Raw genomic sequence first — 27,446 nt, forward strand, 5'->3', positions numbered from 1 at the left:
CTCTTGCTGTATCTCTCTCTGTTAAATAAATAAATAAAATCTTTAAAAAAAAAAATCAAGTTCCACTGGAGAAGTTCAGGGAACTGAACCAAGAGAAGAGGGGAAATGGGCACCAAGGACACAGACAGAGGTCCTAGCAGCTGTCACCTCTGCTGAACACTGAACAAGTGGCCCCGGGAATGAAGCTGTGCATGAGGGGCTAGGTCCCAAATGGTGGAAGGGGAAGGTGCCCACTGCGGACTGCTTAATATTTGAATAGGGAATGATAGATGATGGAGGAGACTAGGAAATCCCCTCTGCGTGTCACCTCTGGAATGGTCCCACGTGGACGTAACAAAATGGACTAAGGGGCTTTGTCACCCTTCCTTCCTGTTCTTGTGATTGGGTTCTGCAGGGTCAAAGCCCCTTGCTCATCCTTTGTCCCAGCACTGTTTTCCTACACACAGTCGCCAACCTGGGTTTGGTTTGGATTCTCCTAAGAGCTGCAGGTGTTTGGGGGAAGTATCTCTGGCAAGCTGTGCCTCACCTTGGAGGATCATCTCCTACCTACTTCCCATCACATCCCTGTGCAAACCCCATCTGTTCTGTAAGCCTGGCTCATGGACTGCTTCTCCCCGGAGCCTTGAGTTGCTGCGGGCCTCAAGCAGGAATTAATCTCCCCTTCCTCTCCTCTTCTCCATTTCCCTGGGCCAGAGTCTCCTCTCTCCCGGGAGAACTCCACAGGGCAGATTAGATCCCATCCAACGTCACATGTCCATGGTACCCAGCATAGCAGGTATTAAAAATACAAATAGGGTCCTAGCCGTGACCTTGCCAATGAGTGTCAGCTCTCTGTACCATTTCAAATAGCAAATTTGGAATGCTTAAATATAGAGCATAGCATTGTAACCATGTGAATATGAAATAGGGTCATGTTCATTTGGCTCAGCAGTGGACTCATTCACGAAAACCTTTTAGTTACCTTAACCAGCAACACCAGTAACATTTACTTTCCGACACAGTAACATTTGTCTCTGACTAGGGTAAGACGATTCTTTTTAGTATCAAGGAGTTAGGGGAGGCGCACGTACCACTTCCTGTTCAGCACATCTATGGCGGCCGCGACAGTCACCAACACCCGTACGCAACTGAATTAGGGACAGCAACAGAGAATTCGATAGCCTGTCCTTTCTTTTTGCCACCTCTTTTCAACTCAGGTCCAATGAACCCTGAATGGTCTCGGGAGGGGGTGGTTATCCAAAGGAGCACAACACTGGCCTTTGAAACATTTAATAAGGAGTCATAATCAAACACAAAATGATTTTATTTTAAAAAGAATAAATTTACATACAGTACATAAGCAAGACAGCTGAAAGCTTCCAAAATAGAAACCCAGAGCATATGGCCCTGAAACAGCACATGCTTTGATTACACCCGGGAAGCATGAGTTGCCTACTTGGGGGCAGAAAAATCCCATGTTACAGTGCAACCTCCAGGCATGTTGTAGAGTGATTTCGGCCACCGCCATTTAAGGGCTTTTAGTTCAGGGTCCCTTCTGTGTTTCCTTCTGCGTATTCTGTAGTGGTGCGGGTCTGAGCAAACCCAGCCTGCAGTGACAGCTGGTTGGAAGGGTGCTGCAGGAGGGCCTGGCCCAGAGTGGGAGGGGGCTGGGGGAGGCACATGAGGAAGAGGGCATGTTCTGCTGGGCTCCCAGAGGCTCCAGTCGTCCTGAGGGCTTTGGGGTCACGGCTTCCAAATGCAGACCCCAGGTCCTAAGCTCATCTTGGATACATCATGGTGAGCTTGACTTTTAAATTCTTGATCTTCAAGTCTCCTGATGGAGAGGGGTTCTGGACCACAGCTGAGGCTACACCAGCAGGGGGCAGTCTCTCTCCAGAGAGAAAATCCAAATGTCTCCAAGGAGCCAGGAGGCCAGCTCTTTGAAGGGACAGGGATGGGGTGTGTGAGACAGCGGGCCTGGGAGGGTGTGAGAAGTGCCTGAGGAGGGGTCGTGAGCGAGAGTAGGAAGCTGGTAGTGACTTTTCCAAGCCGTTTCTGCAGAGCAGTAGAGCTCAAAAACTAAAATGGTCTTCACCAATATACACTTTTTATTTTCCAGTTGCAAAACGAGACACTTCAAAAAAAAGTGACCCCTGTGACAAGCCCTTGGGTCATTCTTTAAGGTGATATGGCTAATCGTCCTCCACCCAATCGTGTAAATACAGCCTTAAAAACATTCATACAGCTGATTGCTGTCCTGTTGTTGGGACTTCAAAGGACAGCATTAAAAATCTCACACACACACACACACTTGAATGAACTGCCAACACCCACTGCCATGACAGTTATGGCCCCTCCTCTCAAAAGACACAAACGGAAAAACCCGAGCCTTTGCTAATTAGCTTCAGAAAAATCAACTAAAATCATCTTGCATAACTATTATCCAGGGCTGCGGGGACATGCCTCATCCACCACACTGGTGGGGCTGGCCCAGGGCAGGGGTGCCGGTAAGTTGGGGTTCCCCCCTGCCTCCATCCTGCTGCCACAGATACCGGTCAGAGTTTGCTGTAAGAACAGTCAAATAAATGGCAGGTCCTTCTGATTCCTGCCTTCTAACTATGAACAATGTCAGAAGAATTTGAAGGAAAGGCAGAATGGTTTCCTCAACATCGTTCCCAATAGACTGGAGCACTAAGCCGAATAGCAAAGGTCATCCCGACAGAAAGATCAGGGGACATATTTGAAATCAGGACAAACGGGGTTTTCAGTTTTCACACTGGAGGCAGAGGGAAGAGCCTAACCCTGAAGTGTGTGCGTGGAAATGACGTGTTGGGATTCAAGTCACTGGGTTCGGTGGTTCAGGTACCGCACAGCAAAAGATGCTTCTTAACTACGCATTTATGCCAACTTTTCAGAAGATAGTTGATGCGTGTTCCTTATCCTTAAGACCTGAAGATGTGCCCTCAGAGGACGTGTCCCCCTGTCGTGGCCTTCCTATGCCTCACGAGGACACGCGCGGGCTTAAAGGCTGTGTTGTGTTTGGTCAGCTTGTCTTCCCAAGAGAGGCTGACCCTGTTCTTGCATTAATTACCCTTAAAATTGCCAAGAGATAAGGTGGGGGGGGGGCGGAGGGGATGGAAAGGGAGTCCCTGATGCTATTTGGTGGGTGAGAAAATCGGTTTACAGAAAGTAACAGAAATGGAGGAGCAAGGCCCCGGAGGTCGGTTCCCTCCCTGTCAGGCCCCAGGGAGGACTCAGTTCATCTGTTCTGTTGGGCCACTCTTGCGGGCACAGGACAGTACCTCCCCAGTTTGTACAGAAGCATAAAACACCTAAATCTGGGCCGAGGGCTGGTCCCAAGTCACGGTGAAGCAGGAGAGAGCAGGACACACCGGGAAGCCCCGACGAAGAGAGGTGGGACAACTAGTGGGTTTCAGGGATCAGAAGAGTGTGGAAACGTGACCTGGAGTTCTGCAAAATGCACAGACGAGTGGACCCCCCCCGGAGAGTGGGACTGAGGAGGCAAACAGGCTCCTGTCCACGATCTCCCAGGGTCGCCCTCATCCCTTACCGCCCCACGGTGGGGTCCACGGTGCTCTTGCCACCCAAGTGGGCACAGTCTAGTGTGATCATAACAAAAATGTCACCCTGTCCAAGGAAGGCAGTTCTACACGAAGCCACCCTTTCTCCGGACCCAAGTTCCAAGTCTGGACGTGAGGCCCCGTGATGGGCGAGGTCATAACAGAAGAGAGACGCCTGACCTCCAGCCTCTCAGATCATGTCTGTCTCTTCTGGATCTCCCAAGCCAGGCCGCAGTTCCTGCCAGCCCGTGACGAGGTCCAAAGGCCGCGTAACAGGGTGGGGGACCCCTCAAGAACGGACTGTGGGTTTAGCCTGGCTTCCCCCGCAGCCCGACGCTTATGGACTGATGTCCCTATGAGACAGTATTTCCTTCCCCGCAGCAGCAGCACTGACCTCCGCTCTCAGCAGCACAGACACGTGGCTTAAGGATTTTTTTTTTTTTTAAGGAAAATGTATTGTCAAAACCTGCCCACCCCACCCCATTCCTGTTTGGGCTCCCTCGTGCAGGGGGCTGCCCTCCAACTCCTTTGGGGTTCAGAGCAGCCCCAAAAACCTGTGTAGCATTGGCACAAAGGTCGTAGCACAGAGGCCCACGGACGTGTAGGTGACGAACTTATAAGGCACTTCGATCTCTAGTCTCCGCCTGGCCTCCTTGTTCCTGGTGACCACCTTGAACCACGAGTAGAGCACTTGCAGGGAGAGGTTTTGCACCAGCTGGCGCACTAGAAGGATCAACACGATGCCCACGGTGAATTTGGTCAGCCCCAAGACCAACATGCCGGCGGTGAGCGGCGGGATGTCCCGGACGACAGGGAGAGGCTCGGTGGGCGCGGACGCGAGCTGGAAGAAGTGATTGACCCAGAACCCGAGGGTCACCCCCGCCCCTGCGGCCAGGATGGTGGTCGTGTCGGCCCTGGTTGGACTGTAGCAGTCAGACACGGGGTAGTGGTAACACAGGAGGAAGGGCACCACGATGACGCACACGGGGAAGAGGGGGCTGGCCGAGTCCAGGCGGTCGATAAGGGTCCAGGCCGGGTAGGTGAGGACGATGAGGACCGCAGTGACCAGGATGCCACCCAGTACGTCCTGCGGGAAGGAGAAAAAAGAAGGATGTAAGCCGGTGAGCGCCTCCCCGGGGAAGGGGCAGAGCTGTGAGTCAAGTACGGCCGGTTTGACATTGAAAGTACAATTTTGGCATCGCTCTATCTGGCATTGCTTTGAAAGGTGTAAAGCTGCAAAGAGATTTGAGAGTAGGAAAAACAGCCGTGCTATTCACGTTGTGTAATTTTCTTTTTTTTTTTTTTATTTGCGAGAGAGAGAATGAGAGACAGAGAGCAGGAGAGGGAGGAGGGTCAGAGGGAGAAGCAGACTCCCTGCCGAGCAGGGAGCCCGATGCGGGACTCGATCCCGGGACTCCAGGATCATGACCTGAGCCGAAGGCAGTCGCCCAACCAACTGAGCCACCCAGGCGCCCCCACGTTGTGTAATTTTCTAGTTTCCTCTCTGTCCTGTGGATGAAATATTCCATGTTTTCTTAGTGGGCAGCTCTAATCCCACTTTCCCCCATCTTCTATCATTTTGATTTAACATTAGGTAGCAAGTGTTGTCATCATCTTGCAGGGGTGACGTCATTCTTTCTTGGCAGGTCGGGGCTGCAGGCTGGCGGGGGGTGGGAGTTAGCTGCTGGGGGCACCCCGTGCACACCCCAGCTGCTGCTGTCCCTTCTAAGGTACATTTATTTGGGGTGGTTTGAGAAGACATTCTGGGTGGGCTGGTGCCAGAGCTCCACCTGTCTTGGCTCCGTCTTCAGAGACGGAATTTCAAACCGCACGCAGACCATTTCCGTGAGTGGATGTACCATGCTTGTCTTCACTAATCCCTTCTTTAAGGCATTTTAGATTGTGGTCTTCTTTCTTCTGTTCCTCCCTTTCTCTTCCACACCCCCCCATCCCTCCATTCCTTCCTTAAGTGCCTATTTAAAGTATCTTCAATATCCTGGGGCGCCTGGGTGGCTCAGTCAGTTAAGCATCTGACTTGATTTCGGCTCAGGTCACGATCTCCGGGTCATGAGATCAAGCCTTGTGCTGGACATGGAGCCTTGCTTGAGATTCTCTCTCTCCCTCTGCCCCTTCCTCCCTCTCTAAAAAAATAAAATAAAGATATATATCTTTAACTCCTTAATGTCATCCATTTTCTCCTTCCCTTAGTGTTCTCACTGCAAAATTCATCAGAAGGTGAAGTCTCACTGTAATTAATAGAGGAGTACATCAAGTCAGAGAATGAGGGGCTTGCTGAGGTTTTGCTACAAAGTTTCACATGGTTTATTTTGAAAGTTTACCATTGAAAAATTAAAATATTTCCCCCAGTGCATTGGAAAATCTGAAAAGCACCAAAAAAAGCACTACATAGGCATTACAGAAAATCTGAAAACCAGGGAAAAGTATAAGAAATAAAAATAGATCCTTATTTTTACCACCTAGAGTCAACCTTGTCTATATTTTGGCATGTTGCCTTCCACTTTTTCTAGAATTCATTTTGGCTGAGAATTCTTGGAAAGAGATGTTCTTTCTTCTTCTGAACATGGTACCCTGTGTTTACTTAGCAGGCCTCCGGTATTCAGCTTTTACTGACGTCACCCTGCACCGTCCTGACTCTTCTCTAAGAAGTCTCTTTCTTGGTTTCCTCCTTTCGAGCTTCCTCCTCTTTCCACATCCTAAACACAGGCATTTCCACAGACCCTGTCTTCTGGCCGTGTGCGTTTTCTCCCTCAGAGAGTTTGTGTGACGCCATGGCTTCCTGTCTGTCCTCTCAGTGGGGCTCTCAAGTTTGGGTCTTCCCATGTCTCTCTCACACTTTAGCCCCACGTTTCTTAACTCGACGCTGGACACTGTCACCCAGACGTATGGACGGCCCCCCAAACCAACTTGTCTAAGAGAATAATGACCAACAACCAAAAAGAGACAGGAGTAAAGGGGAATGAGAAGTTTACAGAAAAGGAAATAGGAATGCCTCTTGGACATACACAAATATATGGAAACTCACTCATAAGTGGAAATTAAACCAGGCTGAGGAGAAATGAGAAGTTACGTTCACCTAAAAGTCCGTACATGAATGTGGACAGCAGTTCTACTTATAATGCCCCCCAAACTGGAAACAACCCCAAAGTCATTCAGTGGGTGAATGGGTAAACAAGGTGTGCTGCATTCATAAGAAGGAATATTTCCCAGCCATACTACTGAAGCATACAAGAGCATGGAGGAAATCTCCAGGAAATCATGCTGAAGGGGAACAGCCGCTCTCCGAGGGTTACACACTGTCTGGCTCTATTTATATGACATTCTCTAGAAGATGGAACTGTAGTGACAGAGAACAGGTCAGTGGTTGCCAGGGTCGAGGGGTGGGAGAGGGTATTTTGGGGGGTAAATTTGTTCCATGTTATGTGCATGCTTACTGCAGTCCATACAGGTATTAAAATCTGTAGAACCACACACCCCAAATGAAGTCAATTTTACTGTTATTAAAAATTACACTCCAAGCAAAAAAATTAAAAGCCAGGCCACCTGGGTGGCTCAGCCGGTTGGGTGTCTGCCTTCGGCTCAGGTCGTGATCCCAGGGTCCTGGGATTGATCCCCGCTTCGGGCTCCCTGCTTGGCGAGGAGCCTGCTTCTCCCTCTCCTCCTGGCTTGTGCTCTCTGTCGCTCTGTCTCAATCTTTCAAATGAGTAAATAAAAATCTTAAAGAAAATGAAAAGCTGGTGGACTTTTTTTTTTTTTTTTTTTTGCTTTTACTAAATGACATCGTTGGGCGTCTGCTGCTATGTGTCAAGCAGAGCTCTGGACACCTACAGGTTCCCAGCGTGTCCCTCTCTCTGCCCACCTTCCCACACAGTGTGCTGGGAATGCACCCCTTACCTACAGGCCTTCACAAAACCCAGAAGTCTGAAAACATTCTGTTGATGAAGCGGTAGAAAGAGAAGGGGACTCTTGTCCACTCAATCATATGAATGCAAAATGGCACAACTCTCGTGGGGAGAAAGTTTTTAATTTAACCTCTGACCATAATCTCGCCCTGGGACTTGACCATAGAGATATATCTGCCCGTATCTGAAATGAGGTGCATATTTACAAGTGGTCTGTTGTGGTACTGTTTGTGTTAGCTGGAGACTAGAAAAATGTTCTAGAAAAAAGTTCCACCTATAGGGACCAGTTAGATCTAACCATGGTATATTCACATAATAGAATATACTCTATCACTGTGAAATGGATGAGGAGGTTTCATTTGGGACATGGGATATTATTTTTAAAGACTTATTTATTTAAGAGAGAGAGAGAGAGAGAACGAGTGGGAGGGGTAGAGGGAGAGAGAATCTCAAGCAAATTCCACACTGAGCACAGAGCCTGATGTGGGGCTTGATCTCACGACCCCAAGATCACAACCTGAGCTGACACCAAGAGTCAGACGCTCAACCAACTGCACCACCCAGGAGCCCCTCTGACATCGGATTTTTAAAAGCACAGTGCAGAACAGGGTATATAGTATGCTACCATTTCCATTTTTAAAAAGATGGGAGAATATATAGATACATTCTTACTTGGATACACCAAGAGGTTCACTTGACTGGCGGAGGACACGGTTGGTAAGGAGACTTTTCACAGGATACCCTTGTGTGCCTTTGGAACTTCATTATCATGTAAACGTATTGCCTCCTTAAAAAATTTTAAGTGAAATAATTCAGTCTCTCCTCTTCCCAACAGGATCTGCCTTCAATTCCCATATGAAGTGGGGATCCCAGGTGAGCCCAGCTGTGTCCTCCACGAGGTACTGGGCATATCTGGTGAACGGTGGGGGGGAAATCGCCCGCCGAAGTGTCACCTGCTGAGGACCGAGAGTACTTTGTATGTTTTAAAGGAACACATGCTTTGAGGGAAGGAGGAGACCCAGGTACAATGAACTCATTGAACTCAACACCCCAAACAAGCCTTTATTCTCAGTGGGGAGAGAAGATTCTACCACTCAGATGGTCTCCTGGCAGCCCCACGTCCCATCTGAGTTCTGAAGAAGTCAGAGAGGACGAAAGAGTCATTTTGCCTCAATTTATAAGACTCAGAGCTGAAGAAGGCTGTTTTGGGACCCCTCTGGCAGAGGGCTCTCCAAAGGGCAGAATCCATCCGTCCTTGTACCTCCAGTCCCCAGTGCCCCGGGTGGGCACTGGATGATACCACCTTGCAGGAAGGACATGGTTCACCATGTCCCGTGGAATCCGACTCACGCACGGACCTGCTGGGCCTGGGGGAGCCGCGGAGGAGATGTCGGTGCCCGGCAGACAGCAGGGAAGGGGGCTAACAGGGTGGGGCCACGGTACTCAGAGCAACACCCGCCTCTCCTAGACCCGCCATGGGGCACTTACTGCCAGGATCAGGGAGCTGCTGAGCCCCGAAGCAGTGGGCAAGACCAAGGCGCCCAAGCTCATGGCCTGGCCAGAGAGCAAGGAATGTAGCCAAGCCATCCTGACACCACCCTGTCTGACAGCAAGGAGGCGCTAGGGAGCTCAGACCCGTTGATGAGCACCTGCCAGGCTCTTTGAAACTCCAGAAATACTTGGTGGGTGGCATTTTGGTTAGGGGTGGGGACAAAATGCAGTTTTGCGGGGGCGGGGGGTGAAGATTTGGAGTGATCCTGCAGGTGTCAGGGAAATTCACGTGTGATCCATATCGCTGCTGGGGGCACCCGTCTCCCTGGCTGCGGAAGCTCAGAGTCCTGCTGGCCTTACCTGACGGCTCCCTCCTCTCGCCGCCCATAACCCCCATCACAATATTCCAGAGACTCCTTCTTGGCACAAAGCCCTGCTCCTGCTGTCACCACCCAGAGTTTGAACCTTCATTTCGCCTCTTGCCGGCCACTCTCCCGCCCCCAAACCTTCACTGACCAGTGTCCCGATGGCTGTTTCAATAGCAAATGTTTTCTGATCTTCCCGTGCGTTGCAGATTTCAGGGGACTGAAGTGGGCCCAGGAGTCTGCATTTAACACCCGACCTAACGCTGAGGTAGCAAGGCCCAGATAAAAACCCTGAGAAATACTAGCCTACAGATTGAGAGAGTCCAGCGTGATATGGGTTTGATTAGTCTATCATTCTAGGGTTTTCGCTCACTGCTTTCCCATTTGAACTTTTCCACTGCAGTCCGATAGGGCTGCTTGCTTTCCCCAAACATGCCCAGTACAATTCAATCCCCTAGGTTTGCATTCCTTTTATGTACCGTACACTTTGACCATCTCTATCAAGATCATATCAGTGCATCGAAGACTTGGCTCAAAAGCTATTTCCTTTCCAAAATATCTCGTGTATCACCACAGTTGGAAATAACCTCTCCCTGAACTGAATGTGAAGGCCCTTGCTTAATATCACTCAGAAAGCCCTTCCCTTCTCTTGCCTTTGCTGTGGTCATGTATCTGCATGCTTTTCCCCCGAGTTGATTACAAGACTCTGATCAGCAAGGGCACATTCTCTTGCATCTTGGCATTATCCTCAAGGCTTCTACAATAGAGATTCTCAGCAGATACTCAGTTCATAGTGATTAGGAGAATTCAGTGCCTTTCTCTTAACCTGAATATCCATAATAGTTAATACCCATTGTTTCAATACATGGAAGAAAATTTGCTTGCCTTCCTTCCTTCTGTCTTTTTTGTAACTGCAGTTAGCAATTCCCAGACATCTGGTTGGAATGTTCTTCATAAGCTAATTCTGTTCCTCTCCAATGCATCAGGAGACTAGACTCTTAGTCCACAGCCCTAGCATTTGAGGCAAAAATAATCTTAGCCAACATGGCTGCTGGCATAGAGTTTGTTCCTTCTAGCCACATGGTTCGATTTTCTGCCACAAAACGTGGTATTGTAATTAAGACATTTAGATATTTTTTTAAGGAAAATACTTGAACCATCTCAAGTGAGCATTCCAATTTGGGGCTCTAAATTTCTAGTAATAAAGTAACCCTAAGCAGCTTCTAAAAATAAGGTCTCTAATGCTTGAAAATTCAAGAACAACTTTTTATATTACTTTTCTCAAGCTACTGAAACTAGGGGAACTGACAAAAATCTCCATCTCAGAATTGCATCTGCTGTTTTGATTTGGGCGCATTCTAAATGAGGAGGTGATGTCTTTGGAACCTCTACCATTCGGCACAGTACACGGAGCCAGAGAGAAAACAGTTCCCAGGTCTCTGGCAAGGCGAAGATGGGCCGTGGGCAGAGGTCAGGGCAGAGGGCACAGGGCAGAGAGCACAGGGCAGAGGTGGGGAGCCAACAGCCAGCCCCGGGACAATGCTGTCCTGAGCAGGTGGACGTGACCGGCGGGGCAGAGAGAAGAGAGGGAAAGGCATGTGTGGTTTAGAGGGAGATGTAAACGGCACAGGAGATCAGGAAAAGGGAATGGTGCCAAAAGCATGGTAAGGAAAGACATGAGGACAGAAATGGCAGAAGAGATATTCCTCACTATGGGAAAAAAAAAAAAAGGCTTAAAACTCCTCACCATCGTACATAATTAGACTGTGAAGTGTACAAAATATTCACCACCTTGTTGACCCAATTATTCCACTCCTAAGAGTTTATTCTACAATAAATAAATAAATAAACAATAAAGCTGTTCACAAAGACTTGTGTAGAGGGATGACTCTTGTTGGGTTAGTTCAGTTCATTCCAATTAAGTTCAAAAAGTAACAGGTGCTCCACAACAACAATCCAGAAACACAAACAAGCAAAAATAGCACAAGGAATGGGGCATGCATCATAATAAGAATCTAGAAAGACATAAATTAGGCATACTATAATAAGATAAAAATATGTAATAATATAGCATGAACATTTTACATTTGAGAAGATACTTTTTTGGAGCCTTATTTTTTATGGTTTCAAAGTAACCAAAAGTGAGATAATATTAAGCAGAATACAAACTTTGCATAAAGGATGCTCCTAGTTTTATAGAAACACATACTTGCATGCATGGGTAAAATACCACAAAGAAATCAACTAAAATGTTAAAAAGCAGTTTTTTTCTGTTTGCATATTACAGATGATGATTATCTTCTCCATGCTTTGCAGTATTTTGTAAATTTTCTAGTCAACACCTGTTATTTTATTATAATAAAAATGTAATCCAGGTGAAGAAATCAGGATGTTAAAATCAGAATGTTTCAAAATAGATGAAAACAGAAATAATTAACTGATGCTTATAAATGTTCATATCATGCCAAAAAGGGAAACACCCCCAAGCATCTATATGGTAGTCAACCTACCATTCCTCCAGGATGTAACTACCATTTAAAATAAAGGCACATAAGATCCATAGTCAGGGCTACCTGACCGAGCACTTTGTTCAAAATATAATGAACCTTTAATTCCATTTACCATCCCGGGTTTAAAGAAAACTTTTGAAATTATTTGGAAAAAAATCATTACACAAGACTAACATTTTCCAAAGTTAAAATGCAGAACAATGATTTTTGTACCTATTCCCATTTTCAGTTATAAAACTTAGTACTTAGATAAAAGCTTGCGCTTTATTATGTCTCATTACAGAAAACAAAAATAAAGACAGGCAATCTGGAGCGTTCAGGAAAGAATGCTAATCAAGCTAGCCCAAGCATCAGGACAATCTTCAGCGAGTGCTTATAGAAACACATCAAACAGTGTTTTTATTCTTAGCCAAACAGAAACACTCCTCCCGGTCAACATCTCCAGATATTTCAGCCACAGGCCCCCACCCTGAGAACGGCCAGTGTTTGTCAGTTCTGACCCTACATCCCGATCCTATATGCAGCTTACTGACACAAATTCACATTCCATTTCCAAACATCTTCACTGAAGAATGCTATTGAGCAGACCAAGACAACACAAGGTTAGCTAACTAGAAAGAAGGGGGGAGAAGAAACCCATTCATTCAATTGTTAGGAAAGAATGCATTCAGATCTTGGAACTATTTATGCCGAGAACTCTATGATTCTGGCATCTTCCCCTCAGCCAGGTCTCCCGCTGAGAATGTGAAGGGCCCTCTCTGCCCTTGGCTGCCTTCACAGAGCAGGCTGCAGCCAGGAGCAGAGGAAAAGCCAAGACCCACTTCTTTGTACGTGCCCTGAATGCTCTCAATGCGAGCAGACCCTGACGTTAAAACAAACTGGGAAAAAAAAAAAAATCTAAACTCCTACAGTTATTCTAGAAAATAACTTGTAGTTATCGATCAATGTTTCCTAGTTAACACACTCTGAATACTTACTCACTTCCATGCTGCCTCACAATTAGTTCAATTTCTGAGAATCATGCAGATGAGATTCAGTAGAAGCCAAATGGCAAGAGGGAGGCAATGCTGTTCATGAATATGAATATGAATGATTACGGAGAGAAACCTACATGTTATGTGATTAGCATATGTATAGGGGAGGAAGAGCGAATGCATAAGTTCAAAAAATATTAATTTCCTATTGAAACACACCAACGCTCACAGGAATCAAGCAAAAGCAGGAAGATTTACCTTGCCACATGGTGTGAACGTAAGCGGTCGAACCTCCTGATCTTTGTGGCTCTTTGAGTGGGCACTCTGTCACTGATGCCCCTCCTTGCCACAACTGTCGTCTAAAGCCACCTGATATCCAAGCAGAAATCTAGGACTAAGGATCACTAGGCATGGAAATCTATGGCCATAAAGAGAAAGCTTTGAAAAGGACTTTTTGAAAACTCATCAAGCTCAGGAGTAACTACAGAGGTAGAAGAAAGTATGCCACCTTTCACCTTCTGCAATTTTGAAATAAATGCTCACTTTCTAAGTGAGCACATTTAAACCTTCATTAGAAATTACATTGAACTTTTGTAACAGAAAATGGTTTTCGGTAAGTGTGTTAAGAAAAATGACATAAAACTTGGACATGAGGCAAAAAATACTTCATTTCAGTGTCATATGGGGGAAAAGGCCACCCAAGGATTATAGAAGGGACAGTACTCTGTTCACTGTTTACTACTGATTAGATAGAGGTCTCAGACTTCATAACGTGACAGGCTAGTTGATAGATTTTTCTTTGGTAGAGATGCAAACAATTTCTGTCCAGTGGAAATGATAACCCCAAACTGATTACAGTTTGTTGCCCTATAAGACAGTAACCAATTTTGTATATAACCCTGCAGTCTCAAAGTAATATTTCTTTATTAAATTATCTATAAATATTTAGTTCTATTAACTAGGCTATTCTATTAATGAAGGCTATGAAGGCTATTTCCTTCATTAATTAATCGGTTGAATAAAATCTTTGACACATTTTTGTTTGGCCAAGAGTTAGGATTTTACCATTTAAAATGATACCCTAGCAAGTAAATAATTATTTCAATGTTTGTTCATTTGACTAATTATCTTGGATGACTGAATATGTATATTCCATAAAACGACCACCACTGTTACCTTGTTTTACTGTGTATATCTCTTTAAATGGCACTGCTTTGCTAAACAAGTAAAAAAGGCAGGTGTTATGTTTCTTAATGTGATGATATAATAAGATACTACTGCATGCTTTTTACAATATCAATATTAGCTAAATAGATACTTAGGTATATATTTCTAAATTTTAGTCCATATGCGGCATGATTTAGGAAACAATCACTTGCTTGTCTTGGCTTCACAGAATCTAACAAGTCCAAACAGGAGATCTTCACGAAGCAGACAAAATTCCCCCACCCATAATTCGCATTAATATGCACAGCTCTAACCATAATGAATCACAAGGCTTGGCAGGTCAACGGGCTTATGATAGGAGATCAAACAAGCTTTGAGACAGGTTAGAACATCATTTTTGACAACTGCTAAGCAGCCTGTTAGAATGACAAGTATAGGGGAGGGCAATCTGCTAGAAAACACAAAAGGCACTGTCAAACATTTAAGCGATGTTTCTCCAGTCTGGGTGGGCAGAGGGGCCTCTGAGCAACAAGAGAACAGAAGAAAGTCATGTTCAATGTAATGTAATTGAACAGGTCCATGCAGGTTGAAATTTAATTGGCACTGTCCCCATATTTGCTGGGATATTGTAGGTAGGCCATTTCGGTGCCTTTTCAAATTGTATCTTGCATTAGAATCTGCTGGGAGGCTTCTTAAAAGGCATGTTCTGATTCAATGGGTCTGGGTGGGGCCTGAGAGTCTGCATTTCTAACCAGCTCCCAGGGGATGCTGAGGCTGCTGGTCAGGGGACAATCTCACCTTGCTAAACCCCTGAGGCCGACGTGGGCTTTTCATAGTGAATATGGCAGGTCATAGCTGCTGGAGGGCTTCTTTGAAACACACACAAAGGACTAAAACTTCTGGATTATAGGAGTACCATACTTGAAAGTGATAGTACAGCTTTTGAAAAGTCCTAAGGTGATACTCTGATGTAGAAACTCTTGTGTACAAAGAGGTACAAGAGAAAGATCTGAGAATTCTTTGTTGGCCTAGTAACAGGGGTGCTCACATTTAGAGGAAAAGAAAATCTGTCCCAGCCCTTTGTCACTGACCTTAGGAAACGCTGGCTTGAACCCTCGAGTCCTGGCTCCCTGTGCAAACACAGATCTTCTGGAGGGCATAGTCGGCGGCCCTTATGTCACAGGAGGAACTAGAGATTAGGAGACCGGGAAAATACCAGTCTTGCTTTGCAGACTGTCTTGGTGACGTCAGATATGGCCCTGCGGTGTCCATGATGAGGCTGCACGATCCCAGCTACAGGATTTTCACTTCCTTGTCACTAAGTGTGTGCCAAGTGAGAAGGCAGCAAAGCCAATGCAACTTTATTACAAGCGAGAGCCAGGATACAATGAGGCAGAAGATTGTGGTACATGGGCGACCCTCTGTTTTCACAAGTGCGGGTAGAGCTTGGGGTATGGTGTGGAAAGCAAACTGTGCCATCAATCTATGCACATGAAATAATTTTATGGAGGTTTCCAGGTTTTTTGTTTGTTTGTTTTTTTAAGAACCAAGTTAATTGCCACACTTACGGGAAGACTTGTGTGCATTAAAAATATGATACATGAAGTATTTACTTCCTTTCCCAAGTGAGCATGTTTTAAGGAACATTCCCACAGACATATATAAACACAGACGTCAGTGGTGTTTCGAGATCAAAATTAAATTCTGGAGCTTATGGTGATTTTCAGAGGACAGGATGCAAGGCAGCTCCTCGACCCCTCTCTATCTGTCCGCTGTGCCCCAGTTGGGTCCGTCAGATCAGCAGCAGGACAGACTTGGGTAATAAAACCAATTCTCAGGCAGTTTTATGGCTGCAGTGGATAAACAGTTCCTTTGCCCTTTGTGGCTGGAGAAACACTGCTGTTGCTTCCTGCAAGCGTTGTGGTTCAGCCCAACTCAACTCTTCGAGGTGGACTTCTCATTTTGAAACAGCACCAAAGAGAAGGGATGGATGGATAGTAATTTTGTTGAGAACTTGCTTTCCTTTTTCAGTCAGGTTTGGGCGGTAGGATTACAGCAACTATGAGGGATTTTGCTAATCAATGGTTTGCCAATTTGATTGATTCTCAAAGCCCTTTGAAACTCATGTATTTGTGTGATTGCCAAAATCCATATTGTGTTGTTTCTAAAAAAAAAAAAAAAAAAAGGACAGTTCAGGGGAATACTAAGAAATGCAAGTACCCAGTCCAAGAGGAGTTATTGTTCTATTGCTCATGACAGTCAAGTCTCAAATCTTCCTTGTAGGAAATCCTCATGTAAATAATAATAGAGCTCAAATATTTATTAATTCATCCATTCAATAGCCATCATGTTCTTTTATTTTCAACTGGCTATTACATACCAAGAAATATAGGAGGATAGAGGAAGAGGAAGATGCAGTCTCTGTCCATTAAACAAAAATAGTTTTACTGTTTTTGTCAAAAACAAGTCAGGCTCACTATTACAAGTGCATTGCTGAGGCCTCTGTCCGTAACCACCTCCTGACACACACAATTTCACAACTAATGGCGCCATGCTCTATGAGCTGTTCCATAGAGCTCCAAAGCTTTTTTTCATTGACAATATGTCATCCACATCTTTTCATGATTACAGAACTGTATTGCTTTAATGGCTATAGAACATTCCACTCTATGGAAATACTATACTTAACTGGATCTGATTGATGGGCATTTAGTATATTCACATTGTTTGCTTTTAAATGCATTAATAACATCCTGGAGGGGTAGTACAGAATGGTAATTAAAAGCATGAATTCTGAAGTCAGACTGCTTGATTTTCAATCTCAGTCCAATCTCTTACCAGCTATAGAACCCTGGTCAGGTTACTTGACCACTCTATGCTTCCTCTGTAAGCCTGGGATAACAATGGCACCTCTCTTGTAGAGTTGCTATGAGGTAGTCACCTGCCTTATGAGGTAGTTAATGCATGCAAAGCATTTAGAATGGTGCCCAGCAGATCACTTTATAAATGTTTGCTGGGGCATCTGGGTGGCTCAGTCGTTAAGCGTCTGCCTTCGGCTCGGGTCACGATCCCAGAGTCCTGGGATCGAGCCCCGCATCAGGCTCCCTGCTCTGCGGGAAGCCTGCTTCTCCCTCTCCCACTGCCCCTGCTTGTGTTCCCTCTCTCGCTGTGTCTCTCTCTGTCAAATAAATAAATAAAATCTTTAAAAAAAAATAAATGCTGTTATTTTCACTTTTACACTTGTGAAATTATATGCTTTAGAGCAAACTCCTAGAATTGGGCTAGAAGCCCAGAAGACTAAGAATGTACACTTCAGACATCCATATATTCTGCAAAATGTCCTCCAAAAAGCCTAATCTGATGGATTATCCATATCTCTAAAAATAGTCATCCTTGCTTGGCAGATATGAGATCTGGAAACTGTTACCTGACCAAGCTGGCTACACTGATTTAGTGCACACTGTGGGCAAGTAGAAATGGCAAGAATCCAGTTCAGGGACACTGAAGGAAAGGACACAAAGAATTCTATACCTAGCAAAAATATCCTCCAAAAAACAAAGTGAAACAAAGCCATTTCCAAAAGAAACAAAAACTGAGAGAATTCATTACCAGCATAAACATGCTAAAAGAAACACTAAATAGACAATTTAAGCAGAAAGAATGAGATGCCACATGGACGAACAGAACTGTAGGAAGGAATGAAGAACAAAAGAAAGAATAAATACATGGACGAACCTAAATATACATTCACTATAAAACAATAAAAATAAGTTCTTGTGGGCTTTAAATATATGTAGAATTGAATTTCATTTAATGACTCACTCCTCCCAGGGAGTGGTAAAGGTACTAGTTTGCATTTGACTCTCATAAATCAAGGATGCATGTTGTAATCTCTTGGGTAACCACTAAAAGAACTGTAAAGATTTTCTAACAAGCCCATAGAGAGTTACAATACTTGTAAAACCAGGAGAGTTACAATACTTGACCAAAGTTGGAGGACTTTTACCACCTGACATCAAGACTTACTACAAAGCTACAATAAAGAAGGAGGTGGTATTGGCATGAAGACAAACCGACACAAGAGAGTAGAGTGTATATACATAGGGAATGTCAACAGTCATTTGATTTATGACAAAATTGATGCTTCAGTAAATGGAGAAAGGACAATCCTTACAAATGGGGCTGAGCATATTGGGTATTCCTATAGAACACAGATGGATCAAAAATCAATTCCAAGTAGACTGCGGATCTAAATAAGAAAAGCAAAATAATAAATCTTCTCAAGAGAATATCTTTAAGACCGTGTGATAGGCAAAAGTATCTTAAACAGGACACAAAAAGTTGTAAACATAAGTTTGATCATTGGACTATGTTAAAATTAAGAACTTCTCTTTACCTAAAATTACCACTAATAGAGCAAAAAAGGCAAGCCACAGGATGGGAAAAGAAATTTGCAATACTGTACATATATCCAACTAGTGACTCACCAATACAGACGAGCAACCCAGGGGAAAAAAAAAAAGTCAAAAGACAAATAGGCACCCCACAAAGGAGGATACATAAATGGCTAATAAACATATGAAAAGGGGCTGTCATGATTCATCAGAGAAATCAAAATAAAAGCACAATGAGCTACTATTACACACCCCCTCACACGACTACAATGAAAATGGCTGACATCAGGAGGGAGGGCAGAGATGCGGAGAACTGGAAATCTCATATACCACCGATAGGAGTGGAAATCGTCATAATTCTTCAGAAGACACAACAGTGTATCCTAAAGCTGAGCCTACCTTATGACCTAGCAATTTTACTTCTACATTTATACTCGATAGCTAAATGTACGTACTTGCACTAAAAGCCACGTCAAAGGAAGTTCAGAATAGCATCATTTACAATAGCTTCAAGCCGGAAACAATCCCAAATATCCATCGGTGACAAGACGGATAAAGTGTGATATAGTCGTACATTCTAATACTATCCAGCAATGAACATTAATGAAGTAAAGCTACCTGCAACAACATGGGTGAATATCACAAAGAAAATAGTAAGTGAAAGGAGCCCAAGACAGAAGAATGCCTAGTGTATAATTCCATTTACCAAGAGTTCCACTAAGAGATGGGGTCAGAGATCTGGGGAGGGGGTACCTGGAAGTGGTACGGTGTAGAGGACGTGGGGGGCACTTCTGAGGTACCGGTAATGCTCTATGTACCGTGACCTGGGTGGTGGTTACCTGGGGGCTGCTTACTTATCTCTCCCTCTCTTCTAGGTACCCCGTACACACCTATATCCAGGCACCAGGTTCTCCATGAAATTCTCAAGTCTGTTAGGAACTACAGAACCTTCTTCCTCATCCCTGGCTGCATCATCATCCTATTTATTAAAAGAAACGTGTGAGGTACTGAGTGGCCTGTCTTCAGACACCCTTCCTTTAAGAACTGGGCCCTCAGGGAGCCTCAGCTTCATGCTGCTGATGCCCACTCCACGGTCCCTTCTCCCACAGCAAGACGCCTGCCACATTCGACTCTGCTCGAAACAGAGCAGCCAAACTCACACGGTATTTACTGTGGCAGTGACACTTCTAGGCCACTGTTCACGAGTTTATTCTTTCAGGCAGAGGGAAATAATGTTGAACATGTATCAGACGATGTGAGCCAGCCTCCTCCTATGGTGAATGCAGTATGCAGACTAACAGATGAATCTTGTCAAATCCAACTCGATAAAGCACAAAGAAATAAAAGAGAAAATGCCGATTTGTGAACAGATTACAGATGATTATGCATACCACTCGGTTTTTACCGTGCACTTACTATCAGGCACTCTGGTGGGAATTTCGGAGAATATGAAGGTGAGGAAAGTAAGATTCTTAGCCTCAAGAGCCTAACAGTCAAAGGGTGACTACAACCCACCACATGCCTGAACCATAGTTTGCTCTTACTGCTAATCAAGTGGTCTTCACACATCCAAATGCACAGTCACCTAAGAGACTTTGAATGAAAATCTCTCAAGCGTCCTTACATCTACTGAAATAGAAATATTTGTCGGTGAGTTAAAAGAAAGAAAGGTCAGGAAATTCACACTCTTGCCTTTTCTGTTGGCAAAACAGGTTTCCCTAGGAGACCCACTTCTTGGAAATTACCGTGAGCAGAGTTTTTCAGAGTCTGCTTAGAAGAAACTAGATGACAATGGGAACAAGGATCCCAAAGCCTGATGGAAATGGTCAGCTGGTCCCCTGTGTTCATTCCCACCTCCCGCTGAACTGGGGACATGGAGAAGTTAAAGACGCCGTTCCCGCCGCTCCTCTGGAAGGCAGGTCCCCCCATCCAGGCGCAGTCGGGGAAGCCGCCTTCCTCTGCTTCCTCTGTGTCCTGGTGAAGTCCCAGCAACGTGAATTGCAGCAGCTTGTCTAAGGATTCCGGTGTCTGTCACCGGCTCCTAGCTTTCTAGAGGCATCTGTGGCCGTGGTTACAGTGGCTGGACTCAGCCCAGCATCCGTTCATGCGGTTGGTGAGTGTGAGGGGCGGGGATCACGAGGGTGGGGGGCATTGGCCCTTAGGGCTCCTGGGGGCCAGCAGCAGCCACGGGCTCTCTCTGCCTGTCAAGCCCTTCCCGCAGTCTGTGAGGACCGCATTCCCCGTGTTTCAATTCCCTTTGCTAAAATACCTAGAGTTGATTCTATTTTTTCCCTCCAATCTAGAGTCCTAGGTTGTGTTTTTGTTTTTAATAAAATTCTATTGTTTAATTGGCATTTACTAAGCGCCCGTCAATAGATGTCAGGACGGAGGCAGTTCAGAAACATACAAAGCGGCAAAAATAAATCATAAATCAATTTGAGATCAGAAATTTTCTCAGCAGTAATTGAGAGCTGGCCAGAGGCACACCTATAATGCATTTTAAAGTAAGCACTTAGAATTTCCTTCACTGTAGGGGCGCCCGGGTGGCTCAGCCGATGAGGCGTCTGCCTTCGGCCCAGGTCATGATTCCGGGGTCCTGGGATCGAGCCCCACATCGGGCTCGTTTCTCAGCAGGAAACCTGCTTCTCCCTCTCCTACTCCCCCTGCTTGTGCGCTCTCTCTCTCTCTCTCTGGCAAATAAATAAATTAAAAAAAAAAAAAAGAATTTCCCTCACTGTATAAAATGGGATAGAGCCTTGGGTGGGTGAGCCACGTTACACTGGTTTTACTTTAAATGTTTAAGAACCTCGGGAGACTCTTGTGTATCGGGGTCAGGAGGAGCAGAAGGCCTGGCACCAACTGCTTCCAGGATTTTTTTTATTCTTACCAGAGAATCTCATGAGACAACTGTTCCATGGAACTTTGTGCAAAATGCAACAGAGGGGAGTACCCTGCTTTTTTCACCTGATACATTTTAACAGATTTCCGAGTTCTAGAACTTCTTTAAAAAATTGGAGTCTCTTCAGCTTTTATTCCTCTACGAGTTATATTTCTCTCCCTCTCCCCCTAGTCTGCCTTTCTCTCATATTTCGGAGCATAATTAAATCTTTAAATTTACATCTACTAAAATTCACCTCTTTCAGTTCACAGTTCTGAGTTCTGACACACGCCCAGGTTGAGAGAACAACCACAAGCTTCAGGACATGGAACAATGGCGTCGTCCGCCAGACTCCTTCATGCCTCTCCTTTCCAGACAAGCCCTCCCACACCCCCAACTCCTGGCAACCACTGATCTTTTGTCCCTCACTATAGTTTTGCCTTTTCCAGATGTCATAGAAATTAATCATACAATACACAGCCTTTTGAGTCTGGCTTCTCTCAGTGAGCATAATTCACATGAGAACCAACCGCTAAGAGTTTGCTCCACATTACTGCGGAGTGTAATCCATCCTGTGGAGGTTTGCTTATCCATTCACCGGCTGAAGGGTATCTCTCTGGGTTGTTTCCAGAGTTTAGAGATTATGAATAACTGCTTTATCAATAAATACTTAATTACATAATGTTAAATAACTGAATGTTGTTCCAGGTCTTGATGGATAGTTTAATTGGGCAATCCCTTATTGTTGCACATTTAAGTTATTGTTCATGCTGCACTATCTTTATTTTTATTAAATTTTTTTAAAAAGATTTTATTTATTTGAGAGAGAGAGAGATAGCAAGAGAGAGCATGGGTGGGGGCGGGGGAGAGGGAGAAGCAGACTCCCCACTGAGCAGGGAGCCCGATGCGGGGCTCGATCCCTGAGATCATGACCTGAGCCCTACGGCAGACGCTTAACTGACTGAGCCACCCAGGTGCCCAATGCTGCACTATTTTTAAAGAACATACCACCAATATGTTCAATGATTCTTTAGGTTAAATACTTGGAAAAGGCATGCATCACACATTTTACTGTTTTTGATACATATTACATCAAACGGTCCCCTTATGAGAATATCCCTTTACTCAACTCCTTATCATCAATGATTGATTTTAGTTTTCACCACTCTCACAAGCAAAAATTTTAAAATGGCATCTCACTTTTACCTGTCCTTCATGACTTCTATTACATCCCTGTAAATACAGGTAAGATTGATTCCTTATGCTTACCGGACATTTTAATTTTTTTCTTTTGGAAATTGCCTGTTCTTGTTATTGCCTGCTCTTGATTCCTTATAATAATTGTCTATCATTTATTACATTTATGTTTTTAACGATGACTATTTTAAAAAGATTTTATTTATTTATTTGTCAGAGAGAGAGCACAAGCAGGGGGAGTGGCAGACAGAGGGAGAAGCAGGCTCCTTAGGATCCCGATGCGGGACTCGATCCTAGGACTCTGGGATCACGACTTGAGCCAAAGGCAGATGCTTAACTGACTGAGCCACCCAGGCATCCCTTAATGATGACTTTTGATTTTTTTTATAAACAGAAGTGAAAAAATGTATGTAGTCAGCTCTTCTACCTTTTCTTTGTGGATTGTTACATTTCACATCATGCCTTTTTCTATTTTAAGCCTCCATAAATATTCATTAATGTTTTCTTTCTAATTTTTCCAGTTTTTGAGGTAGCGTGACGAGTAGAAGAGGCTTCCTGCCTGAGTCCAAGTCACCTCACCTTGAGCACACTGGATTTGCTTCTGCCTCTGCAGCTCTGACCTACTGATATTAAATGTGTAGGATTCTTCCTTTCTACATCTGTCATCTGAAGGTGAATAATTTATTGAACTAAATTTTTTTTTCTTATGACTGAATTTGATTTAAAAATAGGCTCCATTCTCAGGTTTCAGTGGTTAGTTGAGGATCACAGCAGATCATTCCACCTCTTCTTCCCTTTGGCCCACTGGTAGGACAAACCAGTAATGATGTAGAAAGTTGCAACAACAATAAAGTGCATTGGCAAGTGCATGCCAATATTTTTTGGAATGTCATAGCAGAAGTGAGCATTATGGGAGAAATCTGTGTATATATATATTTTCCCAAGGGGCCAAAGAATCTATTTAAAAAATCCTGTATATAGGGGCACCTATTTCTTTACCTTGAAAGAGTGGCTCCTTCAGTTAAGCGTCTGCCTTCGGCTCAGGTCATGATCTCAGGGTCCTGGGATTGAGCCCCGCATCGGGCTCCCTGCTTAGCAGGAGTCTGCTTCTCCCTCTCCTTCTCCCTCTCCCTCTGCCTGCTTATGCACTCTCTCTCTCTCTCAAATAAATAAATGAAATCTTAAAAAAAATCATGTAAATAAATGGGAAGGTCTGATTCATTTTACAAAAGTTGATCACACAGATTTTGAAGACAGTGCATTTTCTGTTAAGAGAGGCATACGATTATAAGCTTATAGAAACACTTCACCCTTCAATGAAACTGTAGCACACTATATCATCCCAAAGGCAAATACCTAATAAAAGAAACAGGTGGAGACTGGGCTTCTGTGGAAGGTTTAATCCAATCTCTTGCTCTTACATTACGAGTAACTGGAACTCACCTAAAACACAAGTATAACCCCGTGGGGCTAGATCTCAACGCTGTGCTCCATCCCTGGATGTGGTTGTTTTTATTTATTTGGCAAAAGTGAAGGCGTTCTCGACACAATCTAGACTTTAAGCATTTATCCAAGCTCCCTTTTCAGCAATCCGGGATTTAAGGACACTTCTGGGAGGTTGTCACTGACCTGTTTTCCCCATGGCCACCGTGCCTGGCTGACTCCACCTCAATGGACCATCTCACAGCTGCTGGCCTCATCCACTTGGCTTGGCTGCCCAGCCATTAGCCTTGGAGAGTCGGGCTAATTGTCAGTTAATTGTCACACACCCTCAGGTCTGACAACCTACAACACTGGAACAGCTTCTGAGGCCAACCAGTTTCTACTGCAGCAGGAAGGATGGACGAGGCTTCTGGTCTGAGACCAACTGGCCCCATACGAGTCTGTGCCTGCCTGCTGCGGCCCTTTACATTTTGGCTCACTGCCCACGAGGGACCTCTGGCCTCTGCACGATTCTAGTGCGTGGACCACCTTCTGTCTTTGCCAATCTTCGGTGGGCTGCATTCAAGGCTCAGTCTGGCTCCCCTCCTGGATTCGGAGCACTTCGGGCCAGGCTGCTCACCTCCCACTTGCAGGACAGACAGAAAACTGAGCCCCAACTGTGGCTTTTTGGACAGTGTGGAGAAAGCAGATGAAAAATTAATTTACCTACTTTTATTGTTAGGAATACATACCACAAGCAACTCTTGCTGGAAATGCCCTAACTTCAGTTTGATTAATATAGAAGCATATAACATCTTCAGTTTCCCTTTATATCATCCTAACAAACGGCTGTCGGCACTTCTCCTATGGTGGTTAACAAATAATGATTTATTTCATCTTAAAAAAACACAACAACAACTTTAAAAACAACAGAGGATGAATGTTCTACCATGAGTCCTTATTACCTATGAAACCAGAAATAATTCTCTATTTTAATAAAAGAATAAAAATATGTCTCTCCAAGGTAAAGAAAAACCAATGTGCATAATAATGGAGTGCTCAGAAACACAACCAAATTCCCTTTTTATCTCAGTAACTAACTTACCCTATAACGGAAAGTAAGGCTTGGTTGGGTAGAATTCATATTACAATTAGCTTTTTTCCATATTAAGAAGGGGAGTTTGAAGTAAGGTTTTTTTTTTTAAAGTAGTTTCAAAGAACTTGGAAAAAAAAAAAAACACGCCAAGACTGCTCTAGTCCAAAGCCAGAACAGAGTTTTGTATGGGCTGCAGATAATTTAATATTTGAGAAGCCTTTTCAACATTCTCCAACTGCAATCAAAACTAAAGCAATAGTTAGGGGAAAAAAATAAATGAGTAAGCAAATAAAACCCAATATCTATATAATTATCCACAGATCAAACAATTTAGGGACAATAAAATAGAACAGCATTTCAGCTAATTCAAATTCAAAATAATGGGACAACCATTCACTAATCTAGCAACAACAATTCCGGCTAATTTTACCGTTAACGTATTGGGGATAATTGCCTTATCAGTCAAAAGACTTAAAATCAATTCTGTACAAGTTGATTAATCTCAGGCACCAAAAACTGAGCATGAAACCTTCTTGATTGGCTCTAATCCTCCTTTCCCCACAGAAACAAGCATAATGCCCAGTTTCTGAGTCCTTGGAAGAGCAAGAAAACGAAATAATGTCAATGTAGAAAGGATACCACTAGGGTTTTGTCTCCCCTTTTCTTCTGACAACAGACCCATTTCATTTTGGAGAACAGCTCCTCCCACAGGCCAACCCTAATCCCAACCCTAACCATCACTGCCCATCACGGCCCCTGCTCACCCAGGCTGGCTCCTACCCCGCAGGACCAATCGTCGTCCTCGGCACCCTCCCAGAGCATTTGGTGCAGCAATGGGCTCACTGTCCAGGTCAGGCCATTAGACACTTTCCTGAAATTCTCTCTACTACAATCCTTTCAGGAACAAAACAGAATTTAAGCCCAGAGCTCCTTGGATCTAGCCTCAGAGAGAAGGCAGCCCAAGAGCACGGATCCACCATGTGAAGAGACGTACAGAGAGGCTTAAGGATGAGTGGGGAGACTTCCAGCAAAGATCTAGACTGCAAGTCCCATTCTCCCAATGGCGACCTGCCCTCTGCCCTTCCTACAGCGTGGGTATAAAAACCAATACATTTTCCTTTAAGCTTAAGTGAGTTTGAGTTGGTGTCTGTTATTTGCACTCTAGGAGTCCTGATCTGTGCAGACGGTAACTTCTTAGGTTTGGGAATTCTGGGTTGTCTTTCTACTCCTTGTTCTCGGGGCACTGCCTTTGTAGCCCACAGCGGTGACTCCTGGGGTCTTGTTTCTGCTCTGGGACCTGCTCCTCTTCCTGAGCCTCACTGGTCCAAGGGTAGCACACAGGGCAATCAAGGTTTCACCTCTGGAAATTAAGGTTTTGATCTGAGAGAGGTTGTGGGGTTCTTCAAACAGTAGTCCTCCAGAGGGACAGGAAGGCATTCTCGGAGACACTGTGGTTCTGGGTCTTTCAGAAGTTTTGTTGCTCAGCCCCATCCATACTGAGTTCCATGAGCTGCCCCAGGCCTTCCAAGACATTCTACCCTGTCTTTCTTCCTTCCCCACCACTCCCCTTCAGCTGACTGCGATTGGTTTCCTCTTCAAACCAAGAGAACATGAAATTATACACAAAAAATTGTTTCTGTAAATCATTGGTTAGGACACTTTTCACTATGGGAAATGTAAGACTTCAATAAAAATCAGTTGAGCAATAATGAACTTTTTACCTTGAACAACAAGCCTAGAGGCAGTGTGGCCCCAGGCGTGGTGGATCAGCCCCTCAAGGATGTCATCAGGGCCGCCATGTTTTATTTCCATGTTTTGCCATGAACGGGACTGACTGCTCTCAAAGGTCAGTTCCCCTGGGGTCCCCAGATGGCTGCCACTCACAGTTGGGTCTACCTGGGTCATCCTTCACATCCAGCAGGAGATGGAGACACTCCTAATATCCTGGCGGTGGTGTGAGAGCTGCTCTAAGAAATTTTTAAGAGTCAGAACTAATTCAGCTTGGTGACTGCCTGGCTGAGGACTATGGGAAGGGAGGAGCTAGGGTGGGGCCCAACTTTTCTTGCTGAGGCATCTTGGTGGATGAAGACACCCTTCTCTGAGGTGCAGCCAGAGCTGGTTTGGCAGGACAGGGACCCCACGTGTGGGTTCTCTGCCTCCTCAGGCTTCACTGAGGCCTGCCCAGGAGCCGGCTTGGGGCCTGTCCCCAAAGCCTTGACCTTGGCGAGCAAACCACTCACCTCTGACATGGAGTGATTTCTCAAGGGGTGAGATAAGTAAATTTCTTTTCTCCTTGAATTGCTTCTGCTTCATGGGCAGAGAACCATTTGCATGAAGCAGGCAGCCCCCTGAATGACGTGTGAGCTGTTTGTGTCCTTGCTGCGCACCATTAGAGAATTCATGCTATGGACGTGGTGGGTGTCTACACAGCATCCGTCTCCACCTGCCTGCCACCTTCCCGCTCCAGTTTGG

At 44.8% G+C, this 27,446-nt stretch overlaps 1 protein-coding gene across 1 annotated transcript in view; it reads right to left on the minus strand.

The window, feature by feature from the left end:
• Positions 1-1,158: 1,158 nt before the first annotated feature.
• The window catches only part of SGPP2 (sphingosine-1-phosphate phosphatase 2), a 109,464-nt gene continuing 83,176 nt past the window's right edge, over positions 1,159-27,446 (minus strand). Inside the window, exon 5 of the mRNA XM_081813510.1 lies at positions 1,159-4,647. Coding sequence (XP_081669636.1) covers positions 4,096-4,647 — 552 coding nt within the window. The 3' untranslated portion in view covers positions 1,159-4,095. The remainder of the gene's footprint in view (positions 4,648-27,446) is intronic.

Source organism: Leptonychotes weddellii, chromosome 3 (genome assembly GCF_054177405.1).
Source record: "Leptonychotes weddellii isolate Sample4059 chromosome 3, ASM5417740v2, whole genome shotgun sequence".
NCBI classification, from domain to species: Eukaryota; Metazoa; Chordata; class Mammalia; order Carnivora; family Phocidae; genus Leptonychotes; species Leptonychotes weddellii.